Source organism: Erinaceus europaeus, chromosome 16 (genome assembly GCF_950295315.1).
Source record: "Erinaceus europaeus chromosome 16, mEriEur2.1, whole genome shotgun sequence".
Classification (NCBI taxonomy): domain Eukaryota; kingdom Metazoa; phylum Chordata; class Mammalia; order Eulipotyphla; family Erinaceidae; genus Erinaceus; species Erinaceus europaeus.
This window is the reverse complement of record NC_080177.1, coordinates 278,066-304,252: the sequence shown is the minus strand read 5'-3', so window position 1 is coordinate 304,252 and position 26,187 is coordinate 278,066. Positions and strand designations below refer to the sequence as shown.

Genomic DNA, 26,187 nt, shown 5'->3' with positions numbered 1-26,187 from the left:
TGCAGGCCAGGCTCTTGAGGGGGGCTTGGGGGATCAAGGGAGGCAGGCAGGCCACCTGTCCTGTCCACCCCTCACACCACCGCACAGCCCGGCCCAGGGGAATCCCCCAGATGCAGGCCCTGCCCTGCTGCTCGCCTGGGCGCCCTCCCCTTCTGCCCTGCTTTGCAAGGTGACTAGGGGAGGATTTGCATGTGGTTTACAAAAACGCCACACGAACCCCCCCCCCCACCTCAGCCATGCAGGCACCCAGCCCTCCAGCCTCAGCCATGCAGGCACCAGCCCCCGCAGGCACCCAGCCCCCCAGCCTCAGCCCTACAGGCACCCAGGCCCCCAGCCTCAGCCATACAGGAACCCAGCCACCCAGCCCCCCAGCCTCAGCCCTACAGGCACCCAGCCACCCCAGGCACCCAGCCCCCCAGCCTCAGCCCTACAGGCACCCAGCCCCCCCCAGGCACCCAGCCCTCCAGCCTCAGCCATGCAGGCACCAGACCCCCAGGCACCCAGCCCTCCAGCCTCAGCCCTACAAGCACCCAGCCACCCCAGGAACCCAGCCCCCCAGCCTCAGCCCTACAAGCACCCAGTCCCCCCAGGCACCCAGCCCTCCAGCCTCAGCCCCCCAGGCACCCAGCCCCCCAGCCTCAGCCCTACAGGCACCCAGCCCTCCCAGGCACCCAGCCCCCTAGCCTCAGCCCTGCAGGCATCCAGCATCCCAGCCTCACCCCTGCAGAGCCCAGCACCACCCCCCAGCCTCACCCCTGCAAGTACCAGGCCACCCGTGGGTGTGTCCTGGGCCCAGCAGGCTGCCCCTGTCTCTCCCCCTGTCTCTCTCTCTCTCTACTCTCCAACCAGGAGGGAAGCAGGAGAAGTGGGCTGAGGGCCTGAGAGGTTGCTTGGCAGGCCACGTGGGCTCCCCTCTTGCCTGGCCTGTGGCCCTGCCTCAGACCCAAGCGCCTCCTGGGGGCACCCAGCACCAGGAGCAGCTCTATGTGCTCTCTTACTGCGTCTCTATGGGAGTGAAAGGGCAGCCCAGAAGCGTCCCCAGCTCCAAGGTCAGATAAAGAAAGAAAGAAAGAAAGAAAGAAAGAAAGAAAGAAAGAAAGAAAGGAAGGAAGGAGGGGGCGGGGCAGGTTGGGGGAGGGGGAGCAAGAGCCAGCCCACATGATGGGGGGGCAGCCAGGGGACACTGGGTGGGCAGCACCCCAGAAGCAGAAGCGGTTTTTCTCAGATGCAAATACTCTGCTGGAGGCGGGAGAGGGGTGGGGGTGGTGCAGGGGAGGAGGCCCCTGGGAGGGAGCATCCCGGGTGGCCTGGGGCCCAGAGTAGCCGGTCCACTGAGATGACAGCCTCCCAGCTCCTGCTGACTCTGCCCAGCCCGGCTACCCTCCCCCACCTCCTGCCCCCCCCAGGCCCCCACAAGGCATTGGGACCCTGAGGAGGAGGGGCCATCTGCCAGGCCTGGTCCCTCCCAGGCATCCCTGGGTCTCATCCTGGTTACTGCCTGCAGGACTCTTCCAGCCTCTAGAACCTTTTCTGGGGTTGAGGGAGGGCTGCCTGGAAGCGGTGTGCGGTGTGCACCTGCTCGGCAGGAAGTGTGCAGGCTGTTGGGGGGCGGCCTTGCCTCTGGGCTTCCTGTTTTCTGCCCTGAGATCGCTGGCCGTCCGGGTCTCAGCGGGTCTCAGGTTCTCTAAACCGTCATCTGAGCCGTGGGGAGGCACCGCCTGGGGCCAGGAGCCGCAGGAAGGGCCCCACAAAATGGGCAGGCTGGAGGGCGCTGGGCCCTGCCCCCGAGCCCGCCGCCTCCTGGTAGGCCGGCCTGTCCCCTGCACCTGCCGCCTCCCACCCCTCGCCAGCACTCTTCTTGCCTGACAGGAAGTGGGGACCCCCCAGAACAGAATGAGCTGTGGGCACTCAGCCAGGCACTGGCGAGGGAGGGGTGAAGCTGACTCCTGGGTGGGGGAGGGCCAGACCTGGGTGTCCTCTGCTCCCCTGGGAGGGACCTTGCTCAGCCAGAGGGTGGGGCCCGGGGCCAAAGTCTGGCTCCAAAGGTGACCCCCAGCCCAAGGTGTGTGGGTCAACAGGGGACACTGTGCCTGAAGCCTGGGCCACTCCCAAGCCCCCAGCCCTTTCTGGGGACAAGACCACCTTCCAGAAGCTTCTGCCAGGTTAGAGCACCACCCGTGGGCCTCACACTATCACTCCATCTGACCTCAGGAAGGAACCCTGAGGAAAGAGCCACCCACCGCCCCCGCCCCCGGCTGCTGTGCAAAGGAGGCCGGGGAGGGCAGTGGGTACAGCCCCAGCCACTCAAGCTTCCTCTGAACCCCAAACGTGTCCCCAGCATGCACAGCACCAGACTCATGGCTGAGGGGGTCATGTGTACCCTGGTCCCAGGTCACAGCCCCCTGTCCCACCACATGGGGACTGGCCCTGTAGTCTCTGAGCTGGAAAGGGCCAGCCCACCCCCCAGGTCCCATGCCCCCCCAGGTGCCCTGGCCCCCAACTTGGCCTCCAGGCCCTGTGTAGTAGGATGGAGGATGGAGGGTGGAGCTACATCCCCAGCCTTAGCCAGAAGGCAGATGGGGTCTCCCCAGCTCTGCAGCCCCGTCGCCAAACACACACTCACTCACTCACTCATTCACTCACTCACTCATTCACTCACTCAGTCACTCATTCACTCACTCACTCATTCACTCACTCACTCATTCACTCACTCATTCACTCACTCACTCACCCATTCACTCATTCATTCACTCATTCACTCACTCACTCACTCAATCACTCACTCACTCACACACTCACTCACTCACTCATTCACTCATTCACTCACTCACTCACATTCACTCACTCATTCATTCACTCATTCATTCACTCACTCACTCATTCACTCACTCATTCACTCACTCATTCACTCACTCACACACTCACTCACTCACTCACTCATTCACTCATTCACTCACTCACTCACATTCACTCACTCATTCATTCACTCATTCATTCACTCACTCACTCATTCACTCACTCACTCACTCATTCACTCACTCATTCACTCACTCACTCATTCATTCACTCATTCACTCACTCACTCACTCATTCACTCACTCACTCACTCATTCACTCACTCACTAACTCATTCACTCACTCACTAACTCATTAACTCACTCACTCACTCATTCACTCACTCACTCATTCACTCACTCACTCATTCGCTCACTCATACACTCACTCACTCATTTACTCACTCACTCAATCATTCATTCACTCACTCATTCACATTCACTCACTCATTCATTCACTCATTCATTCACTCACTCACTCATTCACTCACTCATTCACTCACTCACTCATTCACTCACTCACTCATTCACTCACTCACTCACTTACTCATTCACTCACTCACTCATTCACTCACTCATTCACTCACTCACGCACACACTCACTCACTCACTCATTCACTCACTCACTCACTCATTCACTCACTCATTCACTCACTCACTCATTCACTCACTCATTCACTCACTCACTCACTCATTCACTCACTCATTCACTCACTCACTCACTCATTCACTCATTCACTCACTCATTCACTCACTCATTCACTCACTCACTCACTCATTCATTCACTCACTCACTCATTCATTCACTCACTCACTCATTCACTCACTCATTCACTCACTCACTCATTCACTCACTCATTCATTCACTCACTCACTCATTCACTCACTCACTCATTCACTCACTCATTCATTCACTCACTCACTAATTTACTCACTCATTCACTCCCTCCCTCCCTCCCTCCCTCCCTCGTCACCCATTCAGCCAGGCCAGCGGCTCCCGGGCCTGCCCCGCTCCCTTTAGCGCCCACGGGGCGTCTCTCCGGCTGCGCTGCGCTGCGGGGAGAGCGGGGGGGGGGGGGGGGGGCAGTGGCTGCACGAATGGAAGGGCGAGCGGGCGGTCGGGGTCGCAGAGGGCAGGGGCCGTCCCGGAGTGCGCCCAGCCGCACCCTCTGACCCCTCTCCCCTCGCGTCTGCACTGCCCCTCCGTCCCTCCGTCCCCCCCCCCCCCCGCCCCTCCGTCCCCCCCGCCCCTCCATTCCCGCGTCCCTCCATCCCCCCGCCCCTCCATCCCCCCGCCCCTCCATCCCCCCGCCCCTCCATCCCCCCCGTCCCTCCATCCCCCCCGCCCCTCCATCCCCCCCCGCCCCTCCATCCCCAGCCCCTCCATCCCCCCCGTCCCTCCATCCCCCCCGCCCCTCCATACCCCGTCCCTCCATCCCCCCCGCCCCTCCATCCCCAGCCCCTCCATCCCCCCCCCGCCCCTCCATCCCCCCCGTCCCTCCATCCCCCCCGTCCCTCCATCCCCCCCGCCCCTCCATCCCCCCCGCCCCTCCATCCCCAGCCCCTCCATCCCCCCGTCCCTCCATCCCCCCCCGCCCCTCCATCCCCAGCCCCTCCATCCCCCCGTCCCTCCATCCCCCCCGCCCCTCCATCCCCCCCCGCCCCTCCATCCCCAGCCCCTCCATCCCCCCCGCCCCTCCATCCCCCCGCCCCTCCATCCCCCCCGCCCCTCCATCCCCCCCGCCCCTCCATCCCCAGCCCCTCCATCCCCCCCCCGCCCCTCCATCCCCCCGTCCCTCCATCCCCCCGTCCCTCCATCCCCCCCGCCCCTCCATCCCCCCGCCCCTCCATCCCCCTCCCCCACCCCACCCCCGTCCCTCCATCCCCCACCCTCCATCCCCCCTCACCCCTCCATGCCCCGCCCCTCCATCCCCCCACCCCCCGCCCCTCCATCCCCCGCCCTTCCACCCCCCTCCCCCACCCCCCGCCCCTCCCGCCTTCCGGGGCGGACCCCGCAGTTCCCGGACAGACCGGCAGGGGGCGCGGGCTCCCTCGCGCATGCGCGCTTCGGCGGGCGGAGGACGGGCCGCGCTTCCTCCCGGGCCGCGCTTCCTGCAGCGGGCGGACCGGGCCGACACCGCCGCCGGGAGGCCCTCCGGGGCGCCCCAGGGACCCCGCGCTCGCCCGCCGCCGCCCCCGCGGATGCTGCCCGGAGCCCCGACCGCCCCGGCCGCCCGAGGTGAGTGTCCGGCCGTCGGTCAGCGGGCAGCCTCCCCCCCCAGGGCCTGGCCGCCGGGGCCCCGGGAAGGTCCGGCCGAGCCTCGGACCCGGACCCGGTCCTCGGAACCCCGACCTCGGACCTCGGAACCCCGACCGCTGCCCCGGGGGAGGCTGGAGCCGGGGACGGGCGCACGGGCCTGGGCCGCCGGTCCAGGTGTCAGGAGGGGCGTGGCCGGCGGACCGGTCAGCGGGGCCCAGGGCCGGCACCCAGCACCCAGGGCCAGCACCCAGCACCCTCGGCCAGCACCCAGCACCCAGGGCCAGCACCCAGCACCCTCGGCCAGCACCCAGGGCCAGCACCCAGCACCCTCGGCCAGCACCCAGCACCCTCGGCCAGCACCCAGCACCCTCGGCCAGCACCCAGCACCCAGGGCCAGCACCCAGCACCCAGGGCCAGCACCCAGGGCCAGCACCCAGCACCCTCGGCCAGTACCCAGGGCCAGCACCCAGCAGGCCAGCACCCAGCACCCAGGGCCAGCACCCAGGGCCAGCACCCAGCACCCAGGGCCAGCACCTAGCACCTAGGGCCAGCACCCAGGGCCACCACCCAGGGCCACCACCCAGCACCCGGGGCCAGCACCCTGGGCCAGCACCCAGCACCCAGGGCCACCACCCAGGGCCACCACCCAGGGCCACCACCCAGCACCCGGGGCCAGCACCCAGCACCCAGGGCCAGCACCCGGGGCCAGCACCCAGCACCCAGGGCCAGCACCCAGGGCCAGCACCCAGCACCCTCGGCCAGCACCCAGCACCCAGGGCCAGCACCCAGCACCCAGGGCCAGCACCCAGGGCCACCACCCAGCACCCAGGGCCACCACCCAGCAGGCCAGAACCCAGCACCCTCGGCCAGCACCCATGGCCAGCACCCAGCACCCAGGGCCAGCACCCAGCACCCAGGGCCAGCACCCAGCACCCTCGGCCAGCACCCTCACCCAGCACCCAGGGCCAGCACCCAGGGCCAGCACCCAGGGCCAGCACCCAGGGCCAGCACCCAGCACCCTCGGCCAGCACCCAGGGCCAGCACCCAGCACCCAGGGCCAGCACCCAGCACCCTCGGCCAGCACCCAGCACCCTCGGCCAGCACCCTCACCCAGCACCCAGGGCCAGCACCCAGGGCCAGCACCCAGCACCCAGGGCCAGCACCCAGGGCCAGCACCCAGCACCCTCGGCCAGCACCCAGGGCCAGCACCCAGCACCCAGGGCCACCACCCAGCACCCAGGGCCACCACCCAGCAGGCCAGCACCCAGCACCCTCGGCCAGCACCCATGGCCAGCACCCAGCACCCAGGGCCAGCACCCAGGGCCATCACCCAGCACCCAGGGCCAGCACCCAGGGCCAGCACCCAGGGCCAGCACCCATGGCCAGCACCCAGGGCCAGCACCCAGCACCCAGGGCCACCACCCAGGGCCAGCACCCAGCACCCAGGGCCAGCACCCAGCACCCTCAGCCAGCACCCAGGGCCACCACCTAGCACCCAGGGCCACCACCCAGGGCCACCACCCAGGGCCACCACCCAGCACCCGGGGCCAGCACCCAGCACCCAGGGCCAGCACCCGGGGCCAGCACCCAGGGCCAGCACCCAGCACCCAGGGCCAGCACCCAACACCCAGGGCCAGCACCCAGCACCCAGGGCCAACACCCAGCACCCAGGGCCAGCACCCGGGGCCAGCACCCAGGGCCAGCACCCAGGGCCAGCACCCAGCACCCAGGGCCAGCACCCGGGGCCAGCACCCAGCACCCAGGGCCAGCACCCAGCACCCAGGGTCAGCACCCAGGGCCAGCACCCAGGGCCAGCACCCTCGGCCAGCACCCAGGGCCAGCACCCAGCACCTAGGGCCAGCACCCAGGGCCAGCACCCTCGGCCAGCACCCAGGGCCAGCACCCAGCACCCAGGGCCAGCGGCCAGCACCCAGAGCCAGCACACAGCACCCAGCACCCAGAGCCAGCACACAGCACCCAGCACCCAGGGCCAGCACACAGAGCCAGCACACAGCACCCAGGGCCAGCACCCAGGGCCTGCACCCGGGGCCAGCACCCTCGGCCAGCACCCTAAGTTGTTATGACCCTGGCCTGGCCCCCTGACCTTGTCTCCTGACCCCTAACCCCTGGCCTGTCTCTTTGCCCCCTGTCCCCGTCCCCCTGTCCTGTCCCCCTGTATGTCCTGTCTCCGTCCTCCTGTCCCCGTCCTCCTGTCCCCATCCTCCTGTCCCTGTCTTGCTGTTCTGTCCCCCTGTACGTCCTCCTGTCCCTGTCCCCCTGTCCTGTCCCCCTGTACATCTTCCTGTCCCCGTCCTCCTGTCCCCATCCCCCTGTCCTGTCCCCATCCTGCTGTCCTGTCCCCCGTACATCCTCCTGTCCCCGTCCCCCTGTCCTGTCCCCATCCTGCTGTCCTGCCCCCCTGTACGTCCTCCTGTCCCCGTCCCCCTGTACGTCCTCCTGTCCCCGTCCCCCTGTACGTCCTCCTGTCCTGTCCCCATCCTGCTGTCCTGTCCCCCTGTACGTCCTCCTGTCCCCGTCCCCCTGTACGTCCTCCTGTCCCCGTCCCCCTGTACGTCCTCCTGTCCTGTCCCCATCCTGCTGTCCTGTCCCCCTGTACGTCCTCCTGTCCCCGTCCCCCTGTACGTCCTCCTGTCCCCGTCCCCCTGTACGTCCTCCTGTCCCCGTCCCCCTGTCCTGTCCCCATCCTGCTGTCCTGTCCCCCTGTACATCCTCCTGTCCCCGTCCCCCTGTCCTGTCCCCATCCTGCTGTCCTGTCCCCCTGTACATCCTCTTGTCCCCGTCCCCCTGTCCTGTCCCCGTCCCCCTGTCCTGTCCCCATCCTGCTGTCCTGTCCCCCTGTACGTCCTCCTGTCCCTGTCCCCCTGTCCATGCCCCCATCCCGTCTAGCCTGGGTGCCCAGGAGCAAGCAGCTACCTCGCCCTCCAGACACGCCCCAGGTGCTGGGGGCGACCACGTGCTCCCCCAGGGGGTGAGATGACGGGGACTTCCAGCCCCGCACTGGCCCGGGGGCCGCAGGCCGGGTGGAGGCACGTGCGCTCAGACCCTCCGGGTGAGGCCGGCGGCCGGTCAGCCCCTTGGCCGGCTCAGGCTCCGGCTGTGGGTCAGTGGGAGGTGGGCCTCACCCGGCTGCTTGCGGCCTGGGTCACGAGGGGGTGGCCATGAGGCCCCGTCCCTGTACCCCGACTTCCTGTGCGGACTGAGTAAGCCGGGGCTCAGCCTCCGGAGGGGTGCCCTCTCCACCCTAGAGCCGGGGAGCACTCGGCCAAGGGGAGGAGCACTCGGCCAAGGGGGGAGCACTCGGCCAAGGGGGGAGCACTCGGCCAAGGGGAGGAGCACTCGGCCAAGGGGAGGAGCACTCGGCCAAGAGGGGAGCACTCGGCCGAGGGGAGGAGCACTCGGCCAAGGGGGGAGCACTCGGCCAAGGGGGGAGCACTCGGCCATGGGGAGGAGCACTCGGCCAAGGGGGAGCACTCGGCCAAGGGGAGGAGCACTCGGCCAAGGGGGGAGCACTCGGCCAAGGGGGGAGCACTCGGCCAAGGGGGGAGCACTCGGCCAAGGGGAGGAGCACTCGGCCAAGAGGGGAGCACTCGGCCAAGGGGAGGAGCACTCGGCCAAGGGGGGAGCACTCGGCCAAGGGGAGGAGCACTCGGCCAAGGGGAGGAGCACTCGGCCAAGGGGGGAGCACTCGGCCAAGGGGAGGAGCACTCGGCCAAGGGGAGGAGCACTCGGCCAAGGGGGGAGCACTCGGCCAAGGGGGGGAGCACTCGGCCAAGGGGAGGAGCACTCGGCCAAGGGGAGGAGCACTCGGCCGAGGGGGGAGCACTCGGCCGAGGGGAGGAGCACTCGGCCAAGGGGAGGAGCACTCGGCCAAGGGGGGAGCACTCGGCCAAGGGGGGAGCACTCGGCCATGGGGAGGAGCACTCGGCCAAGGGGGGAGCACTCGGCCAAGGGGGAGCACTCGGCCAAGGGGAGGAGCACTCGGCCAAGGGGGGAGCACTCGGCCAAGGGGGGAGCACTCGGCCAAGGGGGGAGCACTCGGCCAAGGGGAGGAGCACTCGGCCAAGAGGGGAGCACTCGGCCAAGGGGGGAGCACTCGGCCAAGGGGAGGAGCACTCGGCCAAGGGGAGGAGCACTCGGCCAAGGGGAGGAGCACTCGGCCAAGGGGGGAGCACTCGGCCAAGGGGAGGAGCACTCGGCCAAGGGGGGGAGCACTCGGCCAAGGGGGGAGCACTCGGCCAAGGGGAGGAGCACTCGGCCGAGGGGGGAGCACTCGGCCGAGGGGGGAGCACTCGGCCGAGGGGGGGAGCACTCGGCCGAGGGGAGGAGCACTCGGCCGAGGGAAGGAGCACTCGGCCAGGGGGGAGCACCGTGAGCCCAGGGAGGGTACCACACGTGGGAGCAGCACCCAGAGCTGGAGGGAGGAACATAGTGAGCTGGAGGGGGAGCACCCTGGGCTGGAGGGGAGCACCCTGGGTTCGAGGGGGCACCATGAGCAAGAGGAGCTCTGGCCTGGAGGGAGGAGCACTCTCAGCTGAGGGGAGCACTCTGAACTGAATGGGAGCACTCTGAGATGGAGGGAGAGCATTCTGAGATGGAGGGGGAGCATCCTGAGCTAGAGGGGGAGCACTCTCAGTTGTTGGGGTCCTAGGCACTGGGAGTTTGTGTCCTGCCCCCCCACTTTGTGTCTGGGTGAAGGCAGAAGGACAGAAGATGGTCTCCAGCACTGCCCAACACAGGGTGGGCCTGGGCTGCAGGGGGCATCTGGGGGGCCATGTGTCCCCCAAAAGTGAGCGTCCAGCCTGGTGGGGGGCAGGGGGCGCTCAAAGGCGACCTCCACACCCAGAAGGCCCAGCAGGTATCTGGGGCACAGGCCACATGTCACAGCCACCTCCTGACCAACAGAAGTAGAGGCCAGCTGAGCCCCAGGCTGCTGGACCCCATGACCTTCACCCAGCAGCCTCTGCCTTGGGGGGCCTTTGTCCTGAGGTTCCCCCTTGGGGGCCACACATCCCCCTCGGGTCCTGGTCCTGGGTGTCCAGAGCTAGGTGGCTCCACCTGCCTCTTGGGGGTGGGTGGGACATGGTGACGGCTAGGCTTCTTGGTGGGGATGAGCATCACACCCACCCACCCACAGGCCTGGGACTGCACTCTTGGGTGACCCTCACGCCCCAAGGCAGGGTCCTGGGGGTGGGGTCACCTCAGGCTGGCCTGGGGCGTCCTCAGCCCTGGGATTGGGACAGGCTCCACCGCCCTCAGAGCCCCTCCATCCAGCACTGGAAATAGAACCAGCTACGTAACCATTAAATCAGATCCAGACTAAAAGTCAAGAGCTGCGAAGGAGGCCCTGCACTTCCTGCCCGGCTGGGGGCGCCCCAGGAGAGCCCCCCAAGCTGCAGCCAGGAAACTGAGGCCTGCAGCCCCTGGCCCCCGTTTCTCTTCCTGGTTTCGGTTTTGAGGCTCCCTCCATGGGGCTCTGGCCGCAGTCTCCCGCCCCCCTTCCCAGGAGTGAGGGCCGAGGGCGCCCTGGTGGAAGCGGATGTCAGTCAGGGCAGGTGAGCTGCTCACTCATCCCGTCCCTGGGTGGGACGCACACCCCGCTGCTCAGTCGCGCCCCCACCTGCCCCCCCACCCCCCGCTGGGCACACATGTTGGTGTTCAGTCACACCCTCCACCCTGTCCCCTGGTGGGACCAACACCCCCCACCCTGTGCCCTGGGTGGGCATCTACATCCCTCTGCTCACCCATGCCCCCCTCACCCCACTCCTGACAGCTGGGCACCCACGCCCCCCAGGACCGTAGTGGGGAGGCCGTGAGGGCAGGCCTGCGGTCCCCACTTCCTGGCAGCTGGGGAGCGTGGGCTGCAGCAGCACAGGAGGGCTTCCTGGAGGGGGAGGGCCTGATATCGGGCCTTTGAGGAAGAGGCCTTGTTTGGTGCTGTGGCTACCCCCCAGGCAGGGGTGTGGCTGGTGGGAGTGGGCACTGGGCTCCCCACTGCCAGGCTGGTGGCTGGCCTGCTGACTGGCCCTGGGGCCATGGGGGTGTGGGGGGTCAGGGAGCCAGACACCCACCTCTGCCCAGAGACCTTCCACGTGAGGGCAGGCTGAGTCCGGACCCCCAGCTCTACTCCACCCCCCACAGCCTGCAGGGGTCACAGAGCTGCCTGCTCCCCCCAACAAAGGGAGAACCAGGACAAGCCTAGCCCCCCCAGAGCAGAGACGCATGGGGTGGGGGGGGGCGGCGGCAGCATCAGCTCTGCTGGGCACAGGGCTGGCCTGGGGCCCCTTGTCTCCAGGGTCCCCCTTCCTGGGGCCCTGGTTCTCTGTCTGCTGCCCCCCCCCCAGGCGTCATCCCCCCTCCAACAGAGGCTCTGTCACCTGGACTGCGAGTTTTCACCACCAAGCCACCCTGAGGGGAGTGGGCACCCCTCTGAGTCACAGTGGCCCCCAGGCAGAGTGGCCACCCAGGCAGAGTGGCCCCCAGGCAGAGTGGGCCCCAGGCAGAGTGGCCACCCAGGCAGAGTGGCCCCCAGGCAGAGTGGCCCCCCAGGCAGAGTGGTCCCCAGGCAGAGTGGGCCTCCAGGCAGAGTGGCCCCCCAGGCAGAGTGGCCCCCCAGGCAGAGTGGCCTCCAGGCAGAGTGGCCCCCAGGCAGAGTGGTCCCCAGGCAGAGTGGCCCCCCAGGCAGAGTGGCCTCCAGGCAGAGTGGCCCCCAGGCAGAGTGGCCCCCCAGGCAGAGTGGCCTCCAGGCAGAGTGGCCCCCAGGCAGAGTGGTCCCCAGGCAGAGTGGCCCCCCAGGCAGAGTGGGCCTCCAGGCAGAGTGGCCCCCAGGCAGAGTGGTCCCCCAGGCAGAGTGGTCCCCAGGCAGAGTGGGCCTCCAGGCAGAGTGGCCCCCCAGGCAGAGTGGCCCCCAGGCAGAGTGGCCCCCAGGCAGAGTGGCCCCCAGGCAGAGTGGTCCCCCAGGCAGAGTGGTCCCCAGGCAGAGTGGGCCTCCAGGCAGAGTGGCCCCCAGGCAGAGTGGTCCCCCAGGCAGAGTGGTCCCCAGGCAGAGTGGCCCCCCAGGCAGAATGGGCCTCTGGGCCAGGGCAGCCCTTCTTGGTGCTTCCGCTTTCGCTGTGTATTTTTAGCTGGGTGGCAGCAGTTCCTGGGGCTCCCACGCCTCACCCCCACCCCTGCACGTGCTCTCCTGTGGGCCTGTAGGGTGCTGTCCTCACCTCTGCCCGCCACCTGGACCCAGGCAACCCCACTCCCCGGGCAGGCCCCGGACAGGAAGAGGCTGGGGGCTGCTGAAAGGTACCAGGGCCGGGGCTGCAGGTGGAGACACACTGTCCGCGGAGTCCACAGCCTCCAGTACACGCACCCACTCACGAGGTCTCCTAGCAGGTGGCTGAGGGGCCAGCAACCACTGGGCCCTGCTGACAGCACCCCTCTGCCCAGCCGGGGGTGACCCCGTGGGGCTGAAAGCCACCCTGGCCCTTCACCTGCCTTCTGGGACTCATGGGGACACAAGGCTGGGTTTTGGGGTGTTGCCAGCTGGGTTTGTGGGGGCTGCAGGTCAGAGTTTGGTGCTGCAGGCTGGGGCTTGGGGTTGCAGGCTGGGGTTTGCAGTATGGGCCAGGGTTTGGGGGTGCAGTCTGGGCTTTGGGGTGCAGGCTAATCTGGAGTGAATCATGAGCCTTACCCCCTCCTGCTCTGCAGTGTTTTGGCCCAGAGTAGACCACTGCCCTCAGGTCCCCAGGTCCTCCTTCTCCCTCGTTAACACCTGGAGGGAGGCTGGCCTGGCTCTCGCCGGTCACCCTCACTGATGGGGATCCAGGACCCAGGCCCTTGCCAAGCTGTGACACCGGGGACAAGGGCAGTGGCCACTGCAGCCAGATAGCCCTTCCTCAAGCCTCTGTCCCTGTGGCCCAGAGATGGCCGACTAGGGATTGAGCCTGGGGCTGTGTAGCCTCGAGCCTGTGGGTCTGGGGTGCTGCTCCCCAGTCTGCTGCAGGGTGGGGGTCCCTGTGACATGGGGTGTTGCCCTGTCCTGGCTCTGCTGGGTTGCTCAGTGGTGTGACAGCGGTCCGTCTCTGGGCTGTCTGAACAGGACAGCTCCAGGGCCCAGGCGGCAGCCCTTCTCATAGCAGCAGGGGAAACTCCTGCTGGGTGCAGGGCCCAGGGGCTGGCCATTCTGCTGGGCCCAGGCCACCTTCTGCCCCCAGCATGCTGGCCACCAGCTCTGACCAGGAAGGGTGGCAGGCCGGCCCTCGGGGCTCCCTTGGTTCTGCCAGGGCTGGTTGGGGGCAGCGCTGGGGCCGTGGGTGTCACACGAGTACATGTGTGCACACACACCCACGCACACACATGGACACAGACACACGGACACACACTCACACATGGAGCCCAAGGTCTCTGGATGCACCCCCCTCCTTGGAGGAAGCCCCTTCGACTACCAGGTGACCGCCAGAAAGCCAGCACTCCCTCCCAGGGAGACAGTGAGGGCAAGGAGATGGGGAGGGTACAGGGTCAGGCACAGGACGTCCAGGGGCAGGACAGGACCGGTTCTGTAGAGAAAGCAAGCAGGCAGGTGAATCATATAGGGTGGCAGTGAGCTTGTGCACGCTGACTGAAACTTGGAACTCCTACTCTGTGTCTCTGGGGCCGTGGGAACGCTCCTCGGGCCGGGCCAGTCTGCTTCCCGAATCCCCAGCCCCCAGCCTCACACCTGCAGCCTCCCCTGGGTGAGCGGCACCCTCACAGGGCTGGCTGTGGCCTCTGGCCTTGGCACCCAGCCCCAGCCCCCTCCAGGAAGCCCCCTGTGCTGTCCTGGGAGCTGCCGCCCCTGGCCCGAGCCTCCGTGTCCCCAGCTGAAAGCCCCTGCAGTGGCCCAGCCCGGCTTCCTGAGCCTGGAAGCTGCAGCCCCTGCCTGTGCCCCCTGGAGGCCCCGTCACTGTCCCCAAGGTGGGGGCTGCACCACATCCCTTGTCACGTGTCCTCTGTCACTCTGGTCAGTGTCGCCCAGGGTGGGGTGCCGAGTCTGGCTGAGGTGGGTGCTGTCCTCTGTGTAACTTCCCTCCCGTCCCCAGCTCCCATGGTTCCCGGTGACAGTCTGGCCTTCCTGTGACACAGGCACCATTGTGAGACCATGTCGGCAGTGCAGGTGAGGGGGTGACCCAGGTGGGGGGTAGCCCAGGTAAGGGGGTGACCCAGGTGGGGATTGACCCAGATGAGACGGTAACCCAGGTGGGGTCATGACCCAGGTGGTGATTGACCTAGGTGAGGGGTGACCCAGGTGATAGGTGACCCAGGTGAGAGGTGACTCAGGTGAGGGGTAGCAGGTGAGGGGTGACCCAGGTGAGGGGTGACCATGTGGGGATTGACCCAGGTGGGGGGTGACCCAGGTGGGGGGTGACCCAGGTGAGAGGTGACCCAGGTTGGATGTAGAGTTTGCTGTGGGGAGGAAGGGTTACGGGGGTGGGGACTGAGAGGGCCCCCAGGGGCCTGGAGGTGGAGCCAGCTGTGGACAATGGTTGTCCACTGAAGCACCAGCCCAGCCGGGTGGGAGTGTCCCAGAGGCCACCCGGTGCCTCCCGCCCGTCCCCCAGGCTGCCTGGCCCACGGGCACAGAGTGCATTGCCAAGTACAACTTCCACGGCACGGCCGAGCAGGACCTGCCCTTCTGCAAAGGGGACGTGCTCACCATCGTGGCGGTCACCAAGGTCAGCGGCTGGGCCTGCCCTCCCCCCTGGAGCTGGGTCCTGGGTGCCCCCCACCCCAGAGCTGGCGTTGAGTCCTTCCCCCCCCAGGACCCCAACTGGTACAAGGCCAAGAACAAGGTGGGACGTGAAGGCATCATCCCGGCCAACTATGTGCAGAAGAGGGAGGGCGTCAAGGCTGGCACCAAGCTCAGCCTCATGCCGTGAGTGCTGGGGGGCTGGGTGCTGGGGGGTATGGGGGCACCGAGCTCAGCCTCATGCCGTGAGTGCTGGGTGCTGGGGGGTATGGGGGCACCGAGCTCAGCCTCATGCCGTGAGTGCTGGGGGCACTGTGAGCACAGCCTCACCTCTGTCGAGGGCCCAGTGGAGCTCTGGGAGGCCGTGCGCCCCCAGGCCCCTGTGACCTCCCTGCCCGTCGGCCCAGCTGGTTCCACGGCAAGATCACGCGGGAGCAGGCGGAGCGGCTGCTGTGCCCGCCCGAGACGGGGCTGTTCCTGGTCCGGGAGAGCACCAACTACCCCGGGGACTACACGCTGTGCGTGAGCTGCGAGGGCAAGGTGGAGCACTACCGCATCATGTACCACGCCAGCAAGCTCAGCATTGACGAGGAGGTGTACTTTGAGAACCTCATGCAGCTGGTGGAGGTGAGCACTGCCTGGGGAGCACTGCCTGGGGAGCACTCAGGGCACTGGCACTGGCAGGGAGCACTTCCTGGGGAACACTCAGAGCACCGGCGGGGAGCACTGCCTGGGGAGCACTCAGAGCAGTGGCGGGGAGCACTGCCTGGGGAGCACTCAGAGCACCGGCGGGGAACACTGCCTGGGGAGCACTCAGAGCACCGGCGGGGAGCACTGCCGGGGAGCACTGCCTGGGGAGCACTCAGAGCACTGGCAGGGAACACTGCCTGGGGAGCACTCAGAGCACCGGCAGGGAGCACTGCCTGGGGAGCACTCAGAGCACTGGCAGGGAACACTGCCTGGGGAGCACTCTGAGCACTGGCGGGGAGCACTGCCTGGGGAGCACTGGCGGGGAGCATTGTCCTGAGCAGTGCGGCCCAGGCAGCAGGTTGGCCACTGTACAGGCCTGAGCTGGACTGGGCCCGGTGTGGGGCGAGGCCTCCCCAAACCTCAGGCAGGTTCCCTGTGGAGCCTCCCCCAGCCCCCCACCCCACGCCTTCCCTACAGTCTGCCCAGCTCCCCTCGCTCAAGTGCAGGGAGCCAGATGAGTATAGCCTGCTGCACAGCACCTCTGAGCGGAGGGCTTGGGCAGGGAGGGTCCCTGAAGCCACGTGCTGGTCCCAAGGTCAGCCCTGGGTGGGGGCCCCTGGGTGGGAGCATGGTCACTGAGTGTCCCCACACACAGCACTACAGCTCTGACGCAGACGGGCTCTGCACACGCCTCATCAAGCCCAAGGTCATGGAGGGCACGGTGGCCGCGCAGGATGAGTTCCTCCGCAGTGAGTTCCATGCACAGGATGGACAGACAGGACAGAACCCACTGCCACCCCAAGGCCCCCGGCTGGGCCTTCTCCCCTGAGCTCCACCCCTTGCCTGAGTCCGGCCAATCCTCGGAGCCCCCCGAGCTCCAGCCCCGCCCTTCCCATGAGCCCCTCCCCAGCCCTGCCTATCCTCTGAGCCCCGCCTATCATCTGAGCCCCGCCCCTCTCCAACCCTGCCTATCCTCTGAGCCCCGCCCCTTTCCAGCCCTGCCCCTCCCCAGCCGTGTCTATCCTCTGAGCCCCGCCCCTCCCAGCCACGCCTATCCTCTGAGCCACGCCCCTTTCCAGCCCCTCCTCTGAGCCACGCCCCTCCCCGGCCACGCCTATCCTCTGAGCCACGCCCCTCCTCTGAGCCATGCCCCCTCCCCAGCCACGCCTTTCCTCTGAGCCCCGCCCCTCTCCAGCCACGCCTATCCTCTGAGCCACGCCCCTCCCCAGCCCTGCCCCTCCTCTGAGCCCTGCCCCTCCTCTGAGCCCCGCCCCTCCCAGCCCCGCCCCTCCTCTGAGCCCCGCCCCCCTGACCAGGTGGCTGGGCGCTGAACATGAAAGACCTGAAGCTGCTGCAGACGCTGGGGAAGGGGGAGTTCGGAGGTGAGGCCGGACCTGACGCTGGCGATGGGAGAGTTTGGAGCTGGGGCCCTGACCCTGGGGTGGAGGTGGGGGTCTGACCCTGGGGTGGAGGTGGGGGTCTGACCCTGGGGTGGAGGTGGGGGTCCTGACCCTGGGGTGGAGGTGGGGCCCTGACCCTGGGGTGGAGGTGGGGGTCTGACCCTGGGGTGGAGGTGGGGGTCTGACCCTGGGGTGGAGGTGGGGGTCCTGACCCTGGGGTGGAGGTGGGGGTCTGATCCTGGGGTGGAGGTGGGGCCCTGACCCTGGGGTGGAGGTGGGGCCCTGACCCTGGGGTGGAGCTGGGGGTCCTGACCCTGGGGTGGAGGTGGGGGTCCTGACCCTGGGGTGGAGGTGGGGGTCCTGACCCTGGGGTGGAGCTGGGGGTCCTGACCCTGGGGTGGAGGTGGGGGTCCTGACCCTGGGGTGGAGGTGGGGGTCTGACCCTGGGGTGGAGGTGGGGGTCTGACCCTGGGGTGGAGGTGGGGTCCTGACCCTGGGGTGGAGGTGGGGGTCTGACCCTGGGGTGGAGGTGGGGGTCTGACCCTGGGGTGGAGGTGGGGGTCTGACCCTGGGGTGGAGGTGGGGGTCTGACCCTGGGGTGGAGGTGGGGGTCTGACCCTGGGGTGGAGGTGGGGGTCTGACCCTGGGGTGGAGGTGGGGGTCTGACCCTGGGGTGGAGGTGGGGCCCTGACCCTGGGGTGGAGCTGGGGGTCCTGACCCTGGGGTGGAGGTGGGGGTCTGACGCTGGGGTGGAGGTGGGGCCCTGACCCTGGGGTGGAGGTGGGGGTCTGATCCTGGGGTGGAGGTGGGGCCCTGACCCTGGGGTGGAGGTGGGGCCCTGACCCTGGGGTGGAGGTGGGGGTCCTGACCCTGGGGTGGAGGTGGGGGTCTGACCCTGGGGTGGAGGTGGGGGTCCTGACCCTGGGGTGGAGCTGGGGCCCTGACCCTGGGGTGGAGGTGGGGGTCTGACCCTGGGGTGGAGGTGGGGGTCTGACCCTGGGGTGGAGGTGGGGGTCTGACCCTGGGGTGGAGGTGGGGGTCTGACCCTGGGGTGGAGCTGGGGGTCTGACCCTGGGGTGGAGCTGGGGGTCCTGACCCTGGGGTGGAGGTGGGGGTCTGACCCTGGGGTGGAGGTGGGGGTCTGACCCTGAGGTGGAGGTGGGGGCCCTGACCCTGGGGTGGAGGTGGGGGTCTGACCCTGGGGTGGAGGTGGGGGTCTGACCCTGGGGTGGAGGTGGGGGTCTGACCCCTGGGGTGGAGGTGGGGCCCTGACCCTGGGGTGGAGGTGGGGGTCTGACCCTGGGGTGGAGGTGGGGCCCTGACCCTGGGGTGGAGGTGGGGCCCTGACCCTGGGGTGGAGGTGGGGGCCCTGAACCTGGGGTGGAGGTGGGGGCCCTGAACCTGGGGTGGAGGTGGGGCCCTGACCCTGGGGTGGAGGTGGGGGTCTGACCCTGGGGTGGAGCTGGGGGTCCTGACCCTGGGGTGGAGGTGGGGGTCTGACCCTGGGGTGGAGGTGGGGCCCTGACCCTGGGGTGGAGGTGGGGCCCTGACCCTGGGGTGGAGCTGGGGGTCCTGACCCTGGGGTGGAGCTGGGGGTCCTGACCCTGGGGTGGAGGTGGGGGTCTGATCCTGGGGTGGAGGTGGGGCCCTGACCCTGGGGTGGAGGTGGGGCCCTGACCCTGGGGTGGAGCTGGGGGTCCTGACCCTGGGGTGGAGGTGGGGGTCTGACCCTGGGGTGGAGGTGGGGGTCTGACCCTGGGGTGGAGCTGGGGGTCCTGACCCTGGGGTGGAGGTGGGGGTCTGACCCTGGGGTGGAGGTGGGGGTCCTGACCCTGGGGTGGAGGTGGGGGTCTGACCCTGGGGTGGAGGTGGGGGTCTGACCCTGGGGTGGAGCTGGGGGTCCTGACCCTGGGGTGGAGGTGGGGGTCTGACCCTGGGGTGGAGGTGGGGCCCTGACCCTGGGGTGGAGGTGGGGCCCTGACCCTGGGGTGGAGCTGGGGGTCCTGACCCTGGGGTGGAGGTGGGGGTCTGACCCTGGGGTGGAGGTGGGGGTCTGACCCTGGGGTGGAGGTGGGGGTCTGACCCTGGGGTGGAGGTGGGGCCCTGACCCTGGGGTGGAGGTGGGGGTCTGACCCTGGGGTGGAGGTGGGGCCCTGACCCTGGGGTGGAGGTGGGGCCCTGACCCTGGGGTGGAGGTGGGGGTCTGACCCTGGGGTGGAGGTGGGGCCCTGACCCTGGGGTGGAGGTGGGGGTCTGACCCTGGGGTGGAGGTGGGGGTCTGACCCTGGGGTGGAGGTGGGGGTCCTGACCCTGGGGTGGAGGTGGGGCCCTGACCCTGGGGTGGAGGTGGGGGTCTGACCCTGGGGTGGAGGTGGGGGTCTGACCCTGGGGTGGAGGTGGGGCCCTGACCCTGGGGTGGAGGTGGGGGTCTGACCCTGGGGTGGAGGTGGGGCCCTGACCCTGGGGTGGAGGTGGGGCCCTGACCCTGGGGTGGAGGTGGGGGTCTGACCCTGGGGTGGAGGTGGGGCCCTGACCCTGGGGTGGAGGTGGGGGTCTGACCCTGGGGTGGAGGTGGGGGTCTGACCCTGGGGTGGAGCTGGGGGTCCTGACCCTGGGGTGGAGGTGGGGGTCTGACCCTGGGGTGGAGGTGGGGGTCTGACCCTGGGGTGGAGGTGGGGGTCTGACCCTGGGGTGGAGGTGGGGGTCTGACCCTGTGGTGGAGGTGGGGCCCTGACCCTGCGGTGGAGGTGGGGGTCCTGACCCTGGGGTGGAGGTGGGGCCCTGACCCTGGGGTGGAGGTGGGGGTCTGACCCTGGGGTGGAGGTGGGGCCCTGACCCTGGGGTGGAGGTGGGGCCCTGACCCTGGGGTGGAGGTGGGGGTCTGACCCTGGGGTGGAGGTGGGGGTCTGACCCTGGGGTGGAGCTGGGGCCCTGACCCTGGGGTGGAGGTGCTCTGTGTGGGGTCTGTGGGCGCCACAAGCACCTTCTCTGCAGACGTGATGCTGGGTGACTACCACGGGAACAAGGTCGCAGTAAAATGCATCAAGAATGACGCCACCGCACAGGCCTTCCTGGCTGAGGCCTCCGTCATGACGTGAGTGGGTGGTCCCCGGAAGCCCATTGGGCCCCCAGACAGGCCCTCAGGGACCCACCCCAGGGACCCCACCCCGGGGACCTGCCTGAGCCCCCGGCTCCCTCAGGCAACTCCGGCACAGAAACCTGGTACAGCTGCTGGGCGTCATCCTGGAGGAGAAGAGCGGCCTCTTCATCGTCACGGAGTTCATGGCCAAGGTGCCTGCTGCCCAGCCCCCCCAGTCTGCCTGCTGCCCAGCCCCCCAGTCTGCCTGCTGTCCAGCCCCCAGTCTGCCTGCTGCCCAGCCCCCCCAGTCTGCCTGCTGCCCAGCCCCCCAGTCTGCCTGCTGTCCAGCCCCCCAGTCTGTCTGCTGTCCAGGCCCCCAGTCTGTCTGCTGTCCAGGCCCCCAGTCTGTCTGCTGTCCAGGCCCCCAGTCTGTCTGCTGTCCAGCCCCCCAGTCTGTCTGCTGTCCAGGCCCCCAGTCTGTCTGCTGCCCAGCCCCCCAGTCTGCCTGCTGCCCAGCCCCCCAGTCTGCCTGCTGCCCAGCCCCCCAGTCTGTCTGCTGTCCAGGCCCCCAGTCTGTCTGCTGCCCAGCCCCCCAGTCTGCCTGCTGCCCAGCCCCCCAGTCTGTCTGCTGTCCAGGCCCCCAGTCTGTCTGCTGCCCAGCCCCCCAGTCTGTCTGCTGTCCAGCCCCCCAGTCTGTCTGCTGTCCAGGCCCCCAGTCTGTCTGCTGTCCAGGCCCCCAGTCTGTCTGCTGTCCAGGCCCCCAGTCTGTCTGCTGTCCAGGCCCCCAGTCTGTCTGCTGTCCAGGCCTCCAGTCTGTCTGCTGTCCAGGCCCCCAGTCTGTCTGCTGTCCAGGCCTCCAGTCTGTCTGCTGTCCAGCCCCCCCAGTCTGCCTGCTGTCCAGCCCCCCAGTCTGTCTACTGTCCAGGCCCCCAGTCTGTCTGCTGTCCAGGCCTCCAGTCTTTCTGCTGTCCAGCCCCCCCAGTCTGCCTGCTGTCCAGCCCCCCAGTCTGTCTGCTGTCCAGGCCCCCCAGTCTGCCTGCTGCCCAGGCCCCCAGTCTGTCTGCTGTCCAGGCCCCCCAGTCTGTCTGCTGCCCAGGCCCCCAGTCTGTCTGCTGTCCAGGCCCCCAGTCTGTCTGCTGCCCAGCCCCCCAGTCTGTCTGCTGTCCAGGCCCCCCAGTCTGTCTGCTGCCCAGGCCCCCAGTCTGTCTGCTGTCCAGGCCCCCAGTCTGTCTGCTGCCCAGCCCCCCAGTCTGTCTGCTGCCCAGGCCCCCAGTCTGTCTGCTGTCCAGGCCCCCAGTCTGCCTGCTGTCCAGCCCCCCCAGTCTGTCTGCTGCCCAGCCCCCCAGTCTGCCTGCTGTCCTGGCCCCCAGTCTGTCTGCTGTCCAGCCCCCCAGTCTGTCTGCTATCCAGCCCCCCAGTCTGCCTGCTGTCCAGGCCCCCAGTCTGTCTGCTGTCCAGCCCCCCCAGTCTGCCTGCTGTCCAGGCCCCCCAGTCTGTCTGCTGTCCAGCCCCCCAGTCTGCCTGCTGTCCAGCCCCCCAGTCTGTCTGCTGCCCAGCCCCCCAGTCTGCCTGCTGCCCAGCCCCCCAGTCTGTCTGCTGTCCAGGCCCCCAGTCTGTCTGCTGTCCAGGCCCCCAGTCTGTCTGCTGTCCAGGCCCCCAGTCTGTCTGCTGTCCAGGCCCCCAGTCTGTCTGCTGTCCAGGCCCCCAGTCTGTCTGCTGTCCAGGCCCCCAGTCTGTCTGCTGTCCAGCCCCCCAGTCTGTCTGCTGTCCAGGCCCCCAGTCTGTCTGCTGCCCAGCCCCCCAGTCTGCCTGCTGCCCAGCCCCCCAGTCTGCCTGCTGCCCAGCCCCCCAGTCTGTCTGCTGTCCAGGCCCCCAGTCTGTCTGCTGCCCAGCCCCCCAGTCTGCCTGCTGCCCAGCCCCCCAGTCTGTCTGCTGTCCAGGCCCCCAGTCTGTCTGCTGCCCAGCCCCCCAGTCTGTCTGCTGTCCAGCCCCCCAGTCTGTCTGCTGTCCAGGCCCCCAGTCTGTCTGCTGTCCAGGCCCCCAGTCTGTCTGCTGTCCAGGCCCCCAGTCTGTCTGCTGTCCAGGCCCCCAGTCTGTCTGCTGTCCAGGCCCCCAGTCTGTCTGCTGTCCAGGCCCCCAGTCTGTCTGCTGTCCAGGCCTCCAGTCTGTCTGCTGTCCAGCCCCCCAGTCTGTCTACTGTCCAGGCCCCCAGTCTGTCTGCTGTCCAGGCCTCCAGTCTTTCTGCTGTCCAGCCCCCCCAGTCTGCCTGCTGTCCAGCCCCCCAGTCTGTCTGCTGTCCAGGCCCCCCAGTCTGCCTGCTGCCCAGGCCCCCAGTCTGTCTGCTGTCCAGGCCCCCCAGTCTGTCTGCTGCCCAGGCCCCCAGTCTGTCTGCTGTCCAGGCCCCCAGTCTGTCTGCTGCCCAGCCCCCCAGTCTGTCTGCTGTCCAGGCCCCCAGTCTGTCTGCTGCCCAGCCCCCCCAGTCTGCCTGCTGCCCAGGCCCCCAGTCTGTCTGCTGTCCAGGCCCCCAGTCTGTCTGCTGCCCAGCCCCCCAGTCTGTCTGCTGCCCAGGCCCCCAGTCTGTCTGCTGTCCAGGCCCCCAGTCTGTCTGCTGCCCAGCCCCCCAGTCTGTCTGCTGCCCAGGCCCCCAGTCTGTCTGCTGTCCAGGCCCCCAGTCTGCCTGCTGTCCAGCCCCCCCAGTCTGTCTGCTGCCCAGCCCCCCAGTCTGCCTGCTGTCCAGGCCCCCAGTCTGTCTGCTGTCCAGCCCCCCAGTCTGTCTGCTATCCAGCCCCCCAGTCTGCCTGCTGTCCAGGCCCCCAGTCTGTCTGCTGTCCAGCCCCCCCAGTCTGCCTGCTGTCCAGGCCCCCCAGTCTGTCTGCTGTCCAGCCCCCCAGTCTGTCTGCTGTCCAGCCCCCCAGTCTCCCTGCTGTCCAAGCCCCCCAGTCTGTCTGCTGTCCAGGCCCCCCAGTCTGCCTGCTGTCCAGCCCCCCCAGTCTGCCTGCTGTCCAGGCCCCCAGTCTCTCTGCTGTCCAGCTCCCCAAGTCTGCCTGCTGTCCAGCCCCCCAGTCTGCCTGCTGTCCAGCCCCCCAGTCTGTCTGCTGTCCAGCCGCCCCAGTCTGCCTGCTGTCCAGCCGCCCCAGTCTGCCTGCTGTCCATCCCCCCCAGTCTGTCTGCTGTCCAGCCCCCCCAGTCTGCCTGCTGTCCAGCCCCCCAGTCTGTCTGCTGTTCAGGCCCCCCAGTCTGTCTGCTGTCCAGGCCCCCAGTCTGTCTGCTGTCCAGGCCCCCCAGTCTGTCTGCTGTTCAGCCCCCCAGTCTGTCTGCTGTCCAGGCCCCCAGTCTGCCTGCTGTCCAGCCCTCACAGTCTGTCTGCTGTCCAGGTCCTCCTCAGTCTGCCTGCTGTCCAGCCCCCCAGTCTGTCTGCTGTCCAGCCGCCCCAGTCTGCCTGCTGTCCAGCCCCCCCCAGTCTGCCTGCTGTCCCCCAGTCTCTCCCCAGGCTTGTCCCCCACTCCCCACCTGGCCCCTCCTGGGAGCAGCTCCCTGTCTCCACACCTGGTCCCTCAGCTAATGAAGCGTGAGGCTGAGAGCAGCAGAGAGCCCTGTCATGGTGCTGAGGCCTCGGCAGGCACAGAGAAGCACTGGCAGCTGCCCTCCCCTCTGCCCACCTGCCCCCACACTGGTCAGTCTGACCATTGTCCATCTGTCCTGCCCCAGGGGAGCCTGGTGGACTACCTGCGGTCCAGGGGCCGATCGGTGCTGGGTGGAGACTGTCTCCTCAAGTTCTCACTGTGAGTGAGGGGGAGGGGTCTCTGAGAGTCACCCCAGGGTGGTGTGGGGGAGGGGTCTCTGAGAGTCCCCCCAGGGTGGTGTGGGGGGAGGGTCTCTGAGAGTCACCCCAGGGTGGTGTGGGGGAGGGGTCTCTGAGAGTCACCCCAGGGTGGTGTGGGGGAGGGGTCTCTGAGAGTCACCCCAGGGTGGTGGGGGGGAGGGGTCTCTGAGAGTCACCCCAGGGTGGTGGGGGGAGGGGCGTCTCAGAGTCACCCCAGGGTGGTGGGGGGAGGGGGGTCTCAGAGTCACCCCAGGGTGGTGGGGGGGAGGGGTCTCTGAGAGTCACCCCAGGGTGGTGGGGGGGAGGGGGGTCTCTGAGAGTCACCCCAGGGTGGTGGGGGGAGGGGCGTCTCAGAGTCACCCCAGGGTGGTGGGGGGAGGGGCGTCTCAGAGTCACCCCAGGGTGGTGGGGGGAGGGGTCTCTGAGAGTCACCCCAGGGTGGTGGGGGGGAGGGGTCTCTGAGAGTCACCCCAGGGTGGTGTGGGGGAGGGGTCTCTGAGAGTCACCCCAGGGTGGTGTGGGGGAGGGGTCTCTGAGAGTCACCCCAGGGTGGTGTGGGGGAGGGGTCAGTGTGAGGTGGGGTCACTGAGGTGGACAGTGTGAAGTGGGGTCACTGAGGTGGACAGTGTGAGGTAGGGTCACTGAGGTGGACAGTGTGAGGTGGGGTCACTGAGGTGAACACTGTGAGGTGGGGTCACCTCAGGGGTTCCCCTGTCACCCCAGAGACGTGTGTGAGGCCATGGAGTACCTGGAGATCCATAACTTCGTGCACCGGGACCTGGCTGCCCGCAACGTGCTGGTGTCCGAGGACAATGTCGCCAAGGTCAGCGACTTTGGCCTCACCAAGGAGGCGTCCAGCACGCAGGACACGGGCAAGCTGCCTGTCAAGTGGACGGCCCCTGAGGCCCTGCGCGAGAAGGTGGGGGCCGGGCAGGGCCGGGCGGGGCGGGGTGGGGCAGGGTGGTGACCCCTAGCCCGGCCACCCCACCCAGCCTCACCCCCCGCCCGTTCCCCCAGAAATTCTCCACCAAGTCGGACGTGTGGAGTTTCGGAATCCTGCTCTGGGAGATCTACTCCTTTGGGCGCGTGCCTTACCCCCGAATTGTGAGTGGTGGGCTGGGGGGCCCTTACCCCCGAGTTGTGAGTGGTGGGCCGGGGTGGGGGGCCTTACCCCCTAATTGTGAGTGGTGGGCTGGGGGGCCCTTACCCCCGAGTTGTGAGTGGTGGGCCGGGGTGGGGGGCCTTACCCCCTAATTGTGAGTGGTGGGCTGGGGGGCCCTTACCCCCGAGTTGTGAGTGGTGGGCCGGGGCGGGGGGCCTTACCCTCGAATTGTGAGTGGGGGGCTGGCCTGGAAGCGGGGGGAGTGTGAGGCTTCCTGGGCACTGGGGGGCACATGCTGACTCCCCGCCCCCAGCCCCTGAAGGACGTGGTCCCCCGGGTGGAGAAGGGCTACAAGATGGACGCCCCAGACGGCTGCCCACCCGCCGTGTACGACGTCATGAAGAACTGCTGGCAGCTGGACGCGGCTGCACGACCGTCTTTCCTGCAGCTGCGGGAGCAGCTGGGCCACGTCAAGACGCACGAGCTGCACCTGTGACCCGGGACGGACTGACGGCGGGATGGACACGCGGCCGTGGCCGCACTGACTGAGCCTGGGCCCGCCTGCCCGCCCCGGACTTCTGTCTCCCCCGCCCCCCTTTTTGAGATTTTTTTTTCCGTGTGTTTATTTTTTATTGTTTTTCAAGACAAGGAGAAAGAAAGAGGCCCGCCGGTGGGCGTTTTCCAAGAAGTGTGGAAAGATTCCTTCCCGGCCGAGCGCCAGGCCGCGCCCGTCCCATTGGCCCTGTCGCTTGGTGTTGCCGTGCATGCTGCGGCTGGGGGCTTGGGGTCCGTGTCGCCTGTAATAAACGCTGTGGGGATGCGGCCGCCCGCTGACCCCTCCCGTGCCCTCTGTCCGTCCGTCCGTCCGTCCGTGCGTCTTGTCTGAGTGGGCTGTGCTTGCGTGGGGGGCACGGCCGGGACGGGTCCCGCTTTGTCTCGGCTGCACGAGCCAGTGTCCTGTGTCTGCATGGATGCTCCCTCCCGTCCCGCCTCCAGGGCTTGGGACCGGCCCTTGGCACCCTGGGGTCCCTGCCACCCCTCGCTGGGCCTGTGTAGCAGCAGCAGCAGAGGAGAGTGTGGTTGGATGGGCACCTCATGGGGTGGGGGGTGCTGGCAGGAGGACAAGCATGGGAGGAGGGGGTGCTGGCCTGGGGTGATGGAGGGGATGATGGCCCTGGGGTGCTGGAGAGGCTCTGGGGTGATGGAGGGGATGATGGCCCGGGGATGATGGAGGGGCCCTGGGATGATAGAGGGGATGATGGCCCTGGG

At 68.3% G+C, this 26,187-nt stretch overlaps 1 protein-coding gene across 2 annotated transcripts; it reads left to right on the top strand.

Moving 5' to 3' along the window:
- The first annotated feature begins 4,895 nt into the window (after positions 1 to 4,895).
- On the top strand, positions 4,896 to 25,763 carry CSK (C-terminal Src kinase). Of its 2 annotated transcripts, XM_060174222.1 has the most exons (13): positions 4,896 to 5,073; positions 14,178 to 14,251; positions 14,697 to 14,810; positions 14,898 to 15,010; positions 15,232 to 15,451; positions 16,170 to 16,263; positions 16,831 to 16,896; positions 19,909 to 20,008; positions 20,115 to 20,205; positions 23,702 to 23,775; positions 24,540 to 24,735; positions 24,834 to 24,920; positions 25,232 to 25,763. In XM_060174222.1, exons 2-13 carry the CDS (start codon positions 14,237 to 14,239, stop codon positions 25,412 to 25,414), a joined length of 1,353 nt encoding a protein of 450 aa, XP_060030205.1. In that variant the 5' UTR covers positions 4,896 to 5,073; positions 14,178 to 14,236; the 3' UTR covers positions 25,415 to 25,763. The 2 variants fall into 2 exon arrangements, with proteins under 2 accessions (XP_060030205.1, XP_060030207.1); XM_060174224.1 differs by lacking the exons at positions 4,896 to 5,073; positions 14,178 to 14,251; positions 14,697 to 14,810; positions 14,898 to 15,010 and adding an exon at positions 15,084 to 15,120.
- Positions 25,764 to 26,187: the final 424 nt, after the last annotated feature.

Excerpts from the sequence above, each read along its gene's own strand:
- CSK (XM_060174222.1), top strand. Across the intron at positions 14,811-14,897 it reads CCATCGTGGCGGTCACCAAG|GACCCCAACTGGTACAAGGC; the intron begins GTCAGCGGCTGG and ends TTCCCCCCCCAG. Across the intron at positions 23,776-24,539 it reads TGTCTCCTCAAGTTCTCACT|AGACGTGTGTGAGGCCATGG; the intron begins GTGAGTGAGGGG and ends CTGTCACCCCAG.